This window comes from Rhipicephalus sanguineus, chromosome 3 (assembly GCF_013339695.2).
Source record: "Rhipicephalus sanguineus isolate Rsan-2018 chromosome 3, BIME_Rsan_1.4, whole genome shotgun sequence".
Lineage (NCBI taxonomy): Eukaryota > Metazoa > Arthropoda > Arachnida > Ixodida > Ixodidae > Rhipicephalus > Rhipicephalus sanguineus.
The window spans coordinates 104,906,509-104,919,968 of NC_051178.1; the positions used below are offsets into that span (position 1 = coordinate 104,906,509).

The 13,460-nt window shown below is 47.0% G+C and overlaps 1 protein-coding gene across 8 annotated transcripts in view; it reads left to right on the forward strand.

Moving 5' to 3' along the window:
• The first annotated feature begins 1,140 nt into the window (after positions 1 to 1,140).
• The window catches only part of LOC119386892 (ATP-dependent RNA helicase DDX3X), a 104,427-nt gene continuing 92,107 nt past the window's right edge, over positions 1,141 to 13,460 (forward strand). For 3 of the 8 annotated variants that reach the window (XM_049413293.1, XM_049413295.1, XM_049413294.1), the window contains exons 1-5: positions 1,257 to 1,510; positions 2,779 to 2,824; positions 4,198 to 4,344; positions 5,554 to 5,650; positions 10,268 to 10,465. In XM_049413293.1, the coding sequence (XP_049269250.1) occupies positions 1,427 to 1,510; positions 2,779 to 2,824; positions 4,198 to 4,344; positions 5,554 to 5,650; positions 10,268 to 10,465 (572 nt within the window). In that variant the 5' untranslated portion in view covers positions 1,257 to 1,426. Of the gene's footprint in view, positions 1,511 to 2,778; positions 2,825 to 4,197; positions 4,345 to 5,553; positions 5,651 to 10,267; positions 10,466 to 13,460 lie in introns of all 8 variants that reach the window. The other 5 variants (XM_049413297.1, XM_037654168.2, XM_049413298.1 and 2 more) reach the window with 4 other exon arrangements.

The window sequence follows — 13,460 nt, forward strand, 5'->3', positions numbered from 1 at the left end:
TTATCAGCTTCAGTGCTGACTGCGCAGTAAAGCTCTAAATATATCTAACAAAATGAAACTGCCGATAGCATGCACTTACACCAAAACACATGCAACTTACCATACGGCGGCTAAATAGTCAAAGCGGTGATGAAAACAGGGTATACTGAAATGAAACTAAAATAGCTGCTCATACTTATGTAAGCTCAATTGTGGAAACAATTTCATGCACTCGGCGAATCGATGGTCGACTTTACGCACTCTAAGGCCCCATACTCACAGGTATAGAATAACTTGAAGTAATGCCCAACGCCATCGTCATGTTTAGCCGGCAGCGGTACTAGGCAAACATATCAACCCGCGACATCAACGACGAAGAAAAGGGTTTTTATCTAGCGTGTCAACGCCTGGAACGACCCTGAGCTTATATGGGGCGCGAGTCATTCAATACTGGTATCAACCTGTCTGAGCCAAGCTTTCAAACAAAACGAAACGAAAAATACGGAAAGAAGGGACGAAAAGGTGTTTGCTGTTTCATGATGAGCGTGTAGATATCCCTTGGAAGCTTTTAAAGTTTCATTAAACATTATGAGACATTAAATGGTTTCATGAAATGTTGTTAGAATACAGGTGCTCTGCGGTGGCCAAAAACTTTTATCGCTACCCTATTGAAATGCTACGAAAGGTACGGAAAGAAAGAAACAAAGAAAGAAAGAAAGAAAGAAAGAAATAAAGAAAGGAAGAAGGAAAGAAAGAAAGAAAGAAAGAAAGAAAGAAAGAAAGAAAGAAAGAAAGAAAGAAAGAAAGAAAGAAAGAAAGAAAGAAATTGCGAAGCTTGCTGACAAGTTGCTGTTTCATTATTATTCTGAGATATTTGCCTAGCGAATTCCGGAAATCAAATTTTCCCGCGCACTATCAGCTTCTGTAGCGATGGTGGCGCCGAAGCAATGTCTCCGAAGTTCAGTAGTATTTGTTCACGTGCGTACTTCTGAAAACATTTTTATAATACCGCTGTATAAAGCGCGATACATTACCATAGTTATGAGATAATTTCAATACTTGGTTGTTTCAGAATTTACGCTAATTTTGTCAATTTTCTATTTTTCCGGTAACTAGCGCCACATTTGGCCGGTACTTTTCCAAGACGGATATGGCCAAGACAACTGCGAGAGAAGGACATGACGTCACTGCGGCCTCTGCTTTGTTGCAAGAGGAACTGATTATTCCTGTGGTTTGAGTCGCACGTATTATTCGTGAACTATCCATTGTTTTGTGTAATATGATTAATGAATCCAACCAAAATGGGAAGGGTCTAGAGCAGCAGGTAAATTTCAGCCAATTTGGCCTTTTGTACCGAGCAGTTTTTTTTATTATTTCGGCATAGAACAAACTGCAGGATTCCCAAGTTAGGGTTAGCTCTCGTTAGCACGGTGTTTCTGTCAAGAAGATGGCGCATTGGGATAAAAGTTTACCGTTGTGGAATCCTTCCGTGCCTCTGGATTTTGCATCGTGTTGGGTCCTCTGCAACAATGTAATAACCTTTCTCTTTCACGAGTGACACCCACTGTGTGTGATCAGAGCGTAAACTCTCTGAGGAGGACGACAGCAAACTAGTCTTAGCGACAAGCCCGACGCGAATCCGTGCCCTCGATTCACCTTTGTTCGCTTGCATCGCCGAAGAGCAGAAAAAAAAATATCGCCCACCGACGGCCCGCTCGCCTCGCTCGACCGGTGGTCCGAAACCTCCCCTGTGGCTGCCCCTGCGATCGGTAACGCTGACACGGCAAGTGCCCCTCTTCCGGGAGGGTCCCTTCGTGACTCATTTGAGAGCCTCGAGCGACACCGGCACCTTGCCGGTTTCAGGCTTAGCAAGCTCCGCTTTCATTCAATGCCATGTTAACTCGCTAGTGGTCTGTCACTGCTAACCCCTGCTCGTTCGTGCCAGTGTCGCGGTCCGCGTTCGATTGGTTGAGTCGCCAGATTCTTGCGCACCATTCAAGGTCTCGGCGCCTTCGTGCAATTTGAGTCCCCGTTCGTCGCCCCATTGGCATACGGCAGGCCGCTAACTACGGTTAGGTTTAAACGCGGCGTAACAGTGGAAATTGGGAGCGCGTTTAAGCAGGCTTGGGTTTTATTAAACTCGCTTCCGAGCGCAGCGCAGTACTAGTTGCCACGCCGCCGAATACCTGCAGTTTGCTTGCCTCTTATTTGTATGACTTAGTTTCTTCCCGTAGTTTGGCTAGCGTGTAGCGAATGCATCGCCGTGGCAGCTCGCGAGGCGCTTTTTGCCCGAGCCGTTGCTACCGGTGTCTTTGATTAGTTTGCTCTTGGTTCCTCTCTTAAAAAAGAAAAAAAAGTTCAACTATTGGCTGAGGCAGCAATGGCAGGTGGTTTTTGAGCACTTGCCATTGAGCTGCCCGTAAAGTTTGCATGAACATTTTATTTGGTTTCGCTCTATTGTTTTTTTTTTTTCCTGTTTTACTACCATTATTCTTTTTTGTTGCAGTGCACCTGAAATCTTAGCAGCGTTATTGCGGGACACGAAATTCAATGCCGTTTCGGAGAGCAACAGTATGATCTGACGACAGAAGTGCTGTCTCGTTTTTCCCATATGAGCGCTTGAAATTCCTGTCCCCGAAAGCGCACTCGTTTTTCTGTTAATATGTTTTGAATGATTTGATGCGTTTCAAGGTGCTGTAACTCTTTAAATCTAAAGAAGTATGGCGATTTTTCATTTTCTTCTGGCATGCAGGAAGTTGTGGCATTCTGGCGTTGTTTTGTTTTTTTCTTCTCTAATAGTTTGCTGGTCTAGACTTGAACTCCGGTGCTCAAGGAAACAAGACCGGTGAGCCCATTTTTCTGACCTGTTGCTCAGGCTTAGCATTTGTAGCACTTGTTGACTTTCTTATAGCATCTTTCATCTGTGGAGTTTACGTGCTTCTTGTGTCAGTGCTAGCAGCAAGCTCCTATGTACTGTCCCAAGTGTGGCAGTGCCAATTGAGGTCATAGGCGCCCATTAATTTAAAGATAGCTTAGCAGGCCTCATGGGGAAAGTTGAGTAAGGGGGCATCTTTTTGTTGAGTGGTGAACATGGACGAATACATCTCTGCGAGTTGATGTTCGCATTGTGTTCGGTTAATGCACACACGTGGGTGTTAGCTCAGTGGCTGCTCTTTCTGTCCTTGTGGTTGAGGCCATCTAGCTTCTCTGCAGTGTTGCGTAGAGAGAAATCTGCCGCCGCTGTCTATGAGAGTTTCCTTGTGATGGGCAACCATTACGAAGGGTTCTTCATCTGTACTACATCTTTCCGTAAAGTTTACTCACTGCAGTGAATGTAAGCGATGGGCCACACACTTTTGCAGGGCGAGTTCTAACCTTGACTGTCCCGCAACTTAATGAACTGCTGGTACTTTTTATGTTATTTACTTGTATATCTGGGCAGGAGACCTCACAATTACGTGCTTTTGTGTAGTAAACGTTCCAGAAAAAGTGTTTTAGTATGAAATGAACCATTGTGAGCCATCACCCTGCAAGCCCACCTTTGCATTGTGGCTCTTGGTGTACAGTCGCGCTCAATATGACTTGCAACACGAGAGCGCGTGGCCTCACGAGTTCAAAAATTGCGCATGGCTTCAACTTATTACAACTAAATGATATTTTCTTATTTGGGATCATACTCAAGTGAGAGAACAGCGTTTAGTTATGGAAATAAGGGCTAGTGGAGGCCACGCGCTTCCGTGTTGCAAGTCATATTGAGCGCGACTGTACACTGTCACTCCGAAGTCCATCATCATAGGTAGTATGAAACTTTATCAAGGACAGACACAAAAAGAACAAGCCACAAGTGCTTCTGGCGTGTTCTCTTTGTGTCTCTCCTTAATATATTAAGTTTCGCACCATCTGCGATGATAGATGATTACCAACTTGCCCGATCAAATAGTCTTTCATGTTACAATCTGAAGGCGCCGCATGTCTGCATTCTCGCACATACAAATGTGCCCAGCGCAGCTCTTCACTCTAGGCAATTTCTAAGAAACTGTACAGTTCAGGCACTGAAGAAACTTGAAGGAAATTGCAGTGCTGTGTGTCATTGTGTTCTGTTTTGCAGGATTTACTTACAAACATGTAGTAGAGCAAAGCTAGGTTGTGGTAGATTAGTAGCTCGTAGCAGGCGCTACTTGTCAAGAAGCTTGAAGGGTTGTTCCGATTCCCTCGCAGGTCCGAGTCGCTACGTGCCCCCGCACCTGCGCAACAATCGGTCTGTGTTGCCTGGACCTCCTCAGGGGAACGCCCAGGGTTACGCCCAGAAGTCTTACCCTGAGCCGCAGGGAGGTGACGACTGGGGAGCAAGGGACGGCTTCAGGGGTGCGTTTCCTGCTCTTTATTCCCAGTCGGCTTGCGCTGTTCTTGTTGCACTTTTGGAGGCGCACACAGCTGCAAAGCGAATGCGTGTCGGAGACATTGCCAATGCCACGTTCCCGACATCCAGTCCAGAATGCTCATTGTTTGCAACTTACGTTTGCCTGTGAACTAGGCCGCAGGTGACATTGATGCAAGCAGAGGTGACTACATGCAAAATCAGTGCCTACAGCTCTCGCGTAGTTTAGTTTAGGAATCTACAATTCGCCTTTTTCATGATGCCGCAGCGCATGTGCCCTTCTCCCAGTGGTAAAGGCGCAAAATGCCTCTTGATCTTGGAGGTTTTTGTTCTGGCAATATCGGTTGTCTGGACCCCTGCTGAAACGGCAGGGGGCAACCCGGGAAATTTTAAAATGGCGGATTGTTTTGTGAAATCATTCTCAGCTTCTATTTTTCTCCCCTTTCCTTTTGCTGTGCACTGATTTAGCGGGTGCATCCCCTGGGTGTACGAATGCACGCATCTCTCATAGGTTCAGCGCGTGCACAGTCTTGCTCCCTCTAATGGGTTGCGTGTACTAGGCCTCTTCGTGCGCTAAACTAAAATTGTCTAATATCAACTCGAGAATCTAGGCTGGCTCCGAACAACCCCCTAAAGTCCAAAGCCAGAAAAAAATTTATAACTTGCCTCAAATGTAGGCTGAACAAAGAACAAATCTAATGGCAGCATTCACGAAACGAGACCGGCATTTATTGAACATGAACTTGCTGAGCTCATTGAACATCATTGCTACTGGCCTCATCACTACCTTATTAATAACTGTCATACTCAAATGGCACACTGTCTTATGTACTATGAAGCACACTAACATGCTGCACTCTTTGAAGGATGCACAGTCTAGGTTTCTAGGATTTCATCCTGCACTGCAGCTGTCCAGCATGTCCCCTGTAATAGTGATGCTTGTATGATGTGGCTCATTGCCATGAACCAACAGTCCGTCTAGTACTTCTGCAGTTTTGCGTGGTCCCCTCAGTCCTGTAATTGGGGGTTCCACTATTTGTGTACAAGATTTAACGCTGTGAGTATTAGCCAGTGCCACTCGTAGTCATGCCCCAGTAACTGCCGTCTTCACGTATTGTGTTTGATGCTGTCGTTTCACTGTAACTCGAGTGACTGTTTGCAAAGTGACCCGCTTAGTCGCCTCTTGCTATGTACAGGTGACCGTGGAGGTGGCCGTGCCGATTTCTCAAATTTTGGAGGCCGCAACAAGAGGAATGATGGCCCCGTGCGCAACAATGCTTTCCCACCACGCCAGTGAGTATTCAATCTCCAGTGCTGTCACCAAAGCAGTTTGCAGGCTATGTGTGCCCCATCACAGACTGCTTATCAGCTGCGATAGCCATAACTTGCTCGTAGAGTGGGGACAGAACATGGATGTCCTTCCCACGTTTTCCAACTTGTACAATTTTTCATAAGATACTGGGGGAGCTGTCTTGAACACATGCTATGATTGAATGAACTGTCACGAGAGGGAGCAAATGGCCTATAGGCGAAGGGAGAGCACCCCGGAAGAACTCGTCACGTCTTGATCGTAAACTGAGGGAATTCAGAAATGTATTCAACGCATGAAGAAACATAGAATTATTACAGTAGAACCCCGCTAATACGTTTTTCACGGGACCGTAAAAAAAAAAAAACATAGGAGCCGGGAAACGCAAGAGCCGAGAAACGCGAAAAATTGAGAAATAAGAGTAGTGGTGAACTGCACATAGTTTTATTTTAATTCTTTCGCTTGAAAAAATCATGCAGCGTTGCCTGGCGCATCTTCTCACGCCCGACAAGCACAAGGCGTTTTTCAAGCACCTGTAGTGCCATGTGGCTCTCGCCATCGTCACTGGTGCGCACATATCTTCGCAATAAATCCAGTGCCGCTACGGCCGATGAGAACGTTGGCTCCGGTATCCGCTCCACCTCCTCCTCAACTTCCTCGTCACTGGCGCACGGATCGGCGCACTCAGCCACGATGTCGTCGACGGATAACATCGCGGAGGTGACAACGGCGTCGTCAACAGAAGCGTAGTCACTGTACGCGATTCCACTGGCACCAACAGTCTCCATGGCAGTGTTCAGTTCGTCGCAGTCTGCGAACGCACCGTCTCCAACAGCTTCTGTTGTGTCATCTGCGCGCACACCGAAACACTTGTTGAAGCAGTAGTGTTCAACTGTAGCAGCAGTGACGGCGCTCCACGCCGATGCTAAATAATGCATGGCATCTAAGATGGTGACGCCTGCCGGCTGCTGCCCACGCTCCACGCTGGCCAGGGACTGCTTTACAATGCACTTGCGGTAGAAGTGCTTTACATTTTTTATTATTCCAGCGTCCAAGGGCTGAAGGTGGCTTGTGGTGTTGGCAGGAAGAAAAACTACCTTTACGTTCCGCAGCGACGCAGTGTCCTTGGGATGTGCGGAGCAGTTTCGAGAAAAAGAACGACTTTTCTGTTCTGGCAGCCCATCTTAGAGTCCATGTATCTCAAGAACTCAAAAAGTGAACACGTCATCCACGCCTTGGTATTATTGTTGTAGTGGCAGGGCAGGTGACGGACATTTTTAAGGCAGCGTGGGTTTCGAAACTTTCCTATCACCCACGGTTTCATCATTTTCGAACCATCGGAGTTGCAGCACAGCAGCACCGTTAGTCGTTCCTTACTGCATTTTCCACCGTGGCAAGCCTCGCCTTTTAGGCTCAGCGTCTTAGAGGGCTGTACCGTGAAAAAAAGGCCTGCTTCATCGGCATTGAATATGTCTCTCGGCTCGTAGTCCTTTATGATAGACACCACGGTCTCTTTCCAGGCCTCAACAGTCTCCGTGTCCACGCTTGCAGCCTCTCCGTTGACAGTGCGGTAGCGTAATCCATGTCTGTTTTTGAAACGGTCGATCCAACCGTTAGATGCACAAAAACCGTCGATACCGAGCTTGTCGGCGATCTCGAGTGCCTTCTCTCGCAGGATGGTACCGTCGAAGTTAACTCCTGCGGCCCTGGCTTGTTCGAACCATTCGAAAACGGCCTTGTCAAGCTGCACGTGCTCCGAACTCCGGGCTTGCTTGCACTTGACGTCGAAGGTTCGGGCATTTTCTTTAATTTCGATCCGTTTTGCAACGATGGAGTTCAAGGTGGAAGGCGTCAGTCCTAACTCCTTCGCTATGCACGCCTTCTTCCGCGTCGGGTTCTCTTTCACAGCGCGGAGAATGTTCAACTTCTCTTGCAGCGAAAGTGATTTCCGCTTTCTTGATGTCATCCTGTTTGAAGACTATTTGGAGCGTTGGAAGTGTAAAGGCACTATGCTGCACGCTCGTATAACCTGCGCAACGACCGACACGAAACAAAGGCAATGCGAGAAGACCGCAGCAAGCACGGGTAGCATGGGCTAAAGTCCCTAGGGAAAAGTCTAGGGACTTTAGCACGGGCACACATGGGCGATGGTGATGGCGATCGGGCTATACCCTTTGAATCGGGCTCAAAATACGGATCTCAAAGGTCATGCTTTTGCTGGCATGAACCGAAAATACGTCATAGGTGTTGCCCCCGGCACTTTGGGCGGCCAATCCCATTGTCAAGCCGCCAAGCCAAGCTACGTGAAAGACAACATGGCCGCTCGGGCCGGCGCGTCGTGGCACTTCGCAACGTATGATGCGGGAACGGTCCCACAGTTGCGACGCAGCAGCGGGGTTCCCAATGCATTGGATCCTATGGGAGCTGTGCCGGGACCGGCCGAAAACGACGTAACAGCCAGGAAAACGTAACAGCCGGGAACGCAACAGCGGGGTTCTACTGTATTACTGAATATCAGTATTGACAGGGGAGGGGGCATTGTTTTTGAAAGCTTGAAATTGAGGAGTGCGATGACTTTAACAATTTATTTGTGTTAATTTCTTGATTGGTTGTTAGGTGGTGTCGCAATCTCTTGAGACGTTCAGTGGGAGCACTGGTTGTAATTTTCGCAAATTATTGGCGCGGGATTGCAGTAAGCCAGACACAAAGCAGGCTGATTTGTGCTGGCCCAAGTGCTGGTGTTTCAATCCAACCCAGGTCGTCCGGAGACCTTTCTGTATCCGTTCTATTGGATGGAATGGTGTCTCCGTCTGTACTGTGACGTGCTTTGACAAAATGATTGACAGCACTGCCCTTTCCGGATCACAAACGTGTGTAAGATATCTCCCCTGATTTTCAATGCCTGTTGACCACTGGAGCAGGGACACTTAATTCAGCTGTCTCAACTCGCAACTGTCTCAAAGAAGCCGTAGCTGTCGGAGGAGGATTTTTGATTCAGCTATGGTAATGTTGTAACTAACGTTGTATTGTAAGGGGATAGAGATTTGGCATAGACTTCAGCCAGCCGTGCTGTATTCTGCTTGAAGAGATGCGATGTATTACACAATAGGTGAAATGCGGACTCTCCAAGTCTTGGGCAAAGCCACATATGCATGCAGCAACGCGTTCACAAGCGGGCTCCATACTCGCACAGATACTTAGAAAGATATTCTTTCACAACATTTCGAATTCCTAGCACCTGCTGTAGTGTGCCTGGCATTGTACCAAGAATGCTGTTGCCCGTTTATGTAAGGGAGGGGTCTCTAACACGTGACCCGCAGCCCGTGAACCTCCCGCTAGTGGCCCGCACATGACTGTGTTCGTCCCATTTTTTCCCCTAATAAGTATGTTCATTAGCTGCGCGGCATGACTGGTCTAAAGCATTTTTTTCGTGAGGCACTGACTGCGTTCACCACATATTGATACATAACCGTGAAAGAAAACCTTATATATTAGAATGGGTGTCCAGATTTTAGTTTTATTTGAGGTATGTTTGTTGGAATCCTGGCGCCAAATCCCCTTCAGAAATGACCCAGGTTTGAGATATAGGAAAGGTCATTTTTCAAATGGCAGCGTCAGCCCCTCCCACTCTTACCTTGAACACTGACCTGGCCCTTGCGGGATTAAGTGTTGCGGGAGCTGAGGTGAGTTTGAGACTCCCCGATATAGGGGAATCTGAAATCTAGTCGAGACAGAATCTTGTGAAAGTGATGATCTCTCTTTTTCTCGCCACATGTCAGATGTCATTTTTATAAGTCGGGGTACAACTTCAGAAGTCTGCGGCATCCGCCTCCTCAAGGGCGGATGCACGCAAGTCTGCCCCAATGGGGCGCACACTCCAGACGGGTGTAATGAGCCAAGCATGAGCGGGACTATTTCTTTAGTCGTGGAGGGGATCGGCTGCTGCGCCTTGGTCATCAGGGTGGGGTCTCGACTTCACTTGTATCTGACTGTAGTGAATTGATATTTCAGGCTCGCAGCTAATTGGGCTTATGCATTTTTTCACTGGTCGATCGGAACAGCTGCCAAAATCCTGGAGCGAACGATTGGATTTCACAAATTCATATTTGCCAGTGGGAAACGAAAACACACTGCGATTTAGTACACAGGAAGTGCACGAACACGTGCCACAAAGCAGTGCTGGAAGCTATGCCCAACGCAAGACATGACAGATCTCGCGCAGGCAACTCCGGCCATTGCCACTCGAATCCGTGCCTCGGCACCAGGGCAAGTAAGAGTGACCGGCGCAGAGGGAGTTAATCCAAAACGGCCAGTGGGATTCGTATTCATTGCCTTGGAGCAGTTAAAGCTGCCTCGAATCGACCAGCAAAAAATGCCGTTAGGCTATCTGCCCAAACCTGCATTTTAAGGTATCGTCACAGGGATCATGATTGTATGGGAGAGATAGAAGTGCATATATTTCAACATTTACAAGCTGCTGTTATCACAAAATGGCCGACAGCATCTCGCGCGGCATGCTCATGCATAATGCCCGATTTGAAATGAAATGTATTCTCAAATGCCTGTATTGTAGCGTTGAGCAAACCTATGACTTGTTGCAGGGGTGGAGGCTCGAACTGGCGCAGCCCGGATGACATGCCTCGCGAGGCACCTCGTGAGGGCTCCCGCGACGGTGGGGGCTGGGGTCGGGACGACCGTGGCGGTGGCGGCAACTGGGACCGCCGCAATGGGGGGCGGCGCAACCTCGACACTGACGAGGACTGGACCAGACCGCTTCCTAGGGACGAACGGATAGAGAGGTACGTGTTGCCACTTGGGTGTTGTGCCTCCAGAGTTATATATAAACAGTGGTGCGTACAAAAGGCTGGGGCCACATGTAAGAACTTTTGTTCTGTGTGTCTTTGCACTGCAAATAATAAGTTGATGTCAGTTCCCCAGTATTGATATTGCAGTGCTCCATAGGTTGGCTCCCCTGTTGCCATATTTACTCTTTTGTAATGCGAGGGATGGCTATTGTAATTGAGATGACCTTTTAGTCACAAAAAATAATGTTACTCAAGGTGAACAAATGTTGAAGTGGTACCTTTATTCATGGAATCTTATATTAGAAACTAGTAGTCATCGTCTGAGGAGGAGCTTACTGTGGACTATTCTTGGGTGGTTACTGGCATCACTGATGAAATACCGCGTGGCACAGCAATGAATGTGTCCGCGACAGTGTTTCTGGAATCGTGCATAGCTTGCTGCCCTAGTAAAGTGCCAAGAGCCCTTTCGGCTGCATACATTGAGTGGTTCTTTGCTAAGACGGGCATAGCCTCTCTAAATTGATGCGGCATCTGAAAATGACACCTTGGAAGGAGGTAATGACCCATGCTTGATGCGTAAACGATTGCATTGAGGAGCCATACCAAGTGATGACAAGGTGCCATCACAGCCTTTTCATGCAGGGTTTGTGTGGGTCCTTGAAATCCTTGAATTTGAAAAGTTCATTTTCAAGGCCTTGAAAGTCCTGTAATTTTTACGAATCCTTGAAGATCCTTAAATTTCCTAATTTTTTTTATTTTTAATAAACACCTCGTGATTTTATGTGAGGAAATTTCAATTCCCTTATATTTTCGTGCAAGTTTGTTGAAAATGTTTCGTACGAAGTCAAACAAATATAAGCTTAGCGGATGCTTGCAAACATATGGCCACAATGGTACTGGCTTTGTGGCATTGGGTGAAAGCGACCGAGAAGTTGTCTATGACTGTGTATGTGATGGGGAAGAGGGACATTGCCAAGGAAGGTTTCTTCGACAATTCACGAGGGAGTGGTTTGTTGGCGGAGGCACGCTATGTACAGTAGACTCCTGTTAAACGAAAGCTGAAGGGACCAGGAAAATATGTTTCATTTAACAGGAGTTTCGTTTACTGAGAGATGAAAAGGGGTGCAGAATTCAAGCACAAAACCAATCATGTTAGAGGCAGTTGTTCCATTTAAGGGGGGAGGTGGCGATCGAAAAAAACTTTTTTGTTTGTTGACCTAGAGTAATGAAATTTGACAGACATACTGAAGAGTGCCTCGAATAGCTATATATAAAGTTTCATTGCGATATCTCGAGTAGTTTTCAAATTACACTATGTTACGTGATCTGATGACATAGTCTGCTGGTGAAAAGCCTAGCATTGTAACAAAACATGCCAGGAAGGTCCAAGTGGTTTTGATCTTTACTCAAAAGAGCTCTACACAGGATGACATTATTAGAAATTGTCTATTGCTTTTAGTTTTTTTACAAATAACATCCACATCAGCTTCATGTATTGCATCAGAACTTCTCACGCACTAATTATCACTTACAAAAAAAAACTAGGCCCTAAGCAAGGTAAAGAATAATGTCATCCTGTGAACAAGACTTCAAGGATTGAAAAAGAAAAAACGGAATCAAAATTTGTGTAGTAGTTGCCAAGATATCTGCTCCACAAGCTGAGCAAGATGCCAAAAAAACAGTATTGAGAAAACGGCGTTTAAAGTTTGGCCTTCTCTAAAACACCTAAAGATAGTGATCTTTGGTTTTTTTTTATGATGTTTCACTTCTTGGACATGTGGCCTTTCTGCAGTGTGCCTTTGTTCTTTTTTCATAACCTCCTTCTTTTTTTTTTTTTGATCTAAAAAAAAATCAGTATGGATTTCAAACCAAGTTCTCTGTATGAAGGAGTGGTGTGACAGACATGACAGAAAAGAAGATACTGCAATGTAATAAGGCCATGTACTGAAATAATTACACATATTTCTTGTATTTATGCTGTCATTAGCATAATTAAGTCTTGCTTATTAATTACAATTAATCATAGAATAATTTTTATAAAGAGAAAGGTTTGTTGTGAGAGAAAATGGCTCACACCATGATAGCCGTTGCCTTCGTTCCAAATAGCAAACAGTTATGGCCAAGACATTAGTGGCACAGGGATTTTTGAGCAGTTTATTCAATGACGCGAGTCGGGCAGATAAAAATTCGTCCCCCTGCTTCCTACACGGTCTTTTGCCGCTCTCGCGTATGAAACGTATTATCATTCGGCCGACCGCGGCAACGCTAGTCTACGAGGCTTTCATTGTTTCAAAACATTCATAAACGCCTGCGGCGATATCAAGCACGGCTCCAAGCACGTCTAAATTACATCACTAGTGCTTATTGACAGCACTCTGACCGCGAAGTGCTCGGCCGCGGGGTCCGTGGAGCCGGCGCGTGATGTGCTTGGTGACGGCGTTCGGTGACGATGCGCGAATGCAAAGCTACGATGACGAAAAATCTGCGCGCAGTATACTTTGTATCGCATTTTCGGGTGCCGACGCGCGAAATTGCTACCGCTGCTCCGAGCAGTCCGTGGCCGTGGGGTCTGACGATCGAGCTTGGCTGTCGAGTTCACTGCCGATGCGTAAAATGCCCATCCGCGGTTCCGAAGCGCCGGCGAGCGATGTGCTTCTTCGCTTGCGAAGAAGGACATAGCTGCGAGCACGCTAGCGCGTTGTTGTTGCCCGCAAAGTTCGAGGTTCGTCTCGCCAAACGGCGCCGTGAGCGGAGTTAGGCCTAGTGACGACTCCGAGCAGTAGGTGCGCAGGCCGTGGTGCCCGTTGCTTCAAAGTGCGTAATGCGTGGTCGTGAGTACAAAGAGTCGTCCCGCGATCGCCTTCGTCACGATGTCAGAAGTGCTGATAAACAGAACATCTAACCGCGAATCCGACGCTGAAGTCAACGCTAGAGTCGGTCCGAGACACGCGTTTGCGATGTTCGCTAGGAGCGCGGCGCACCATCGTAA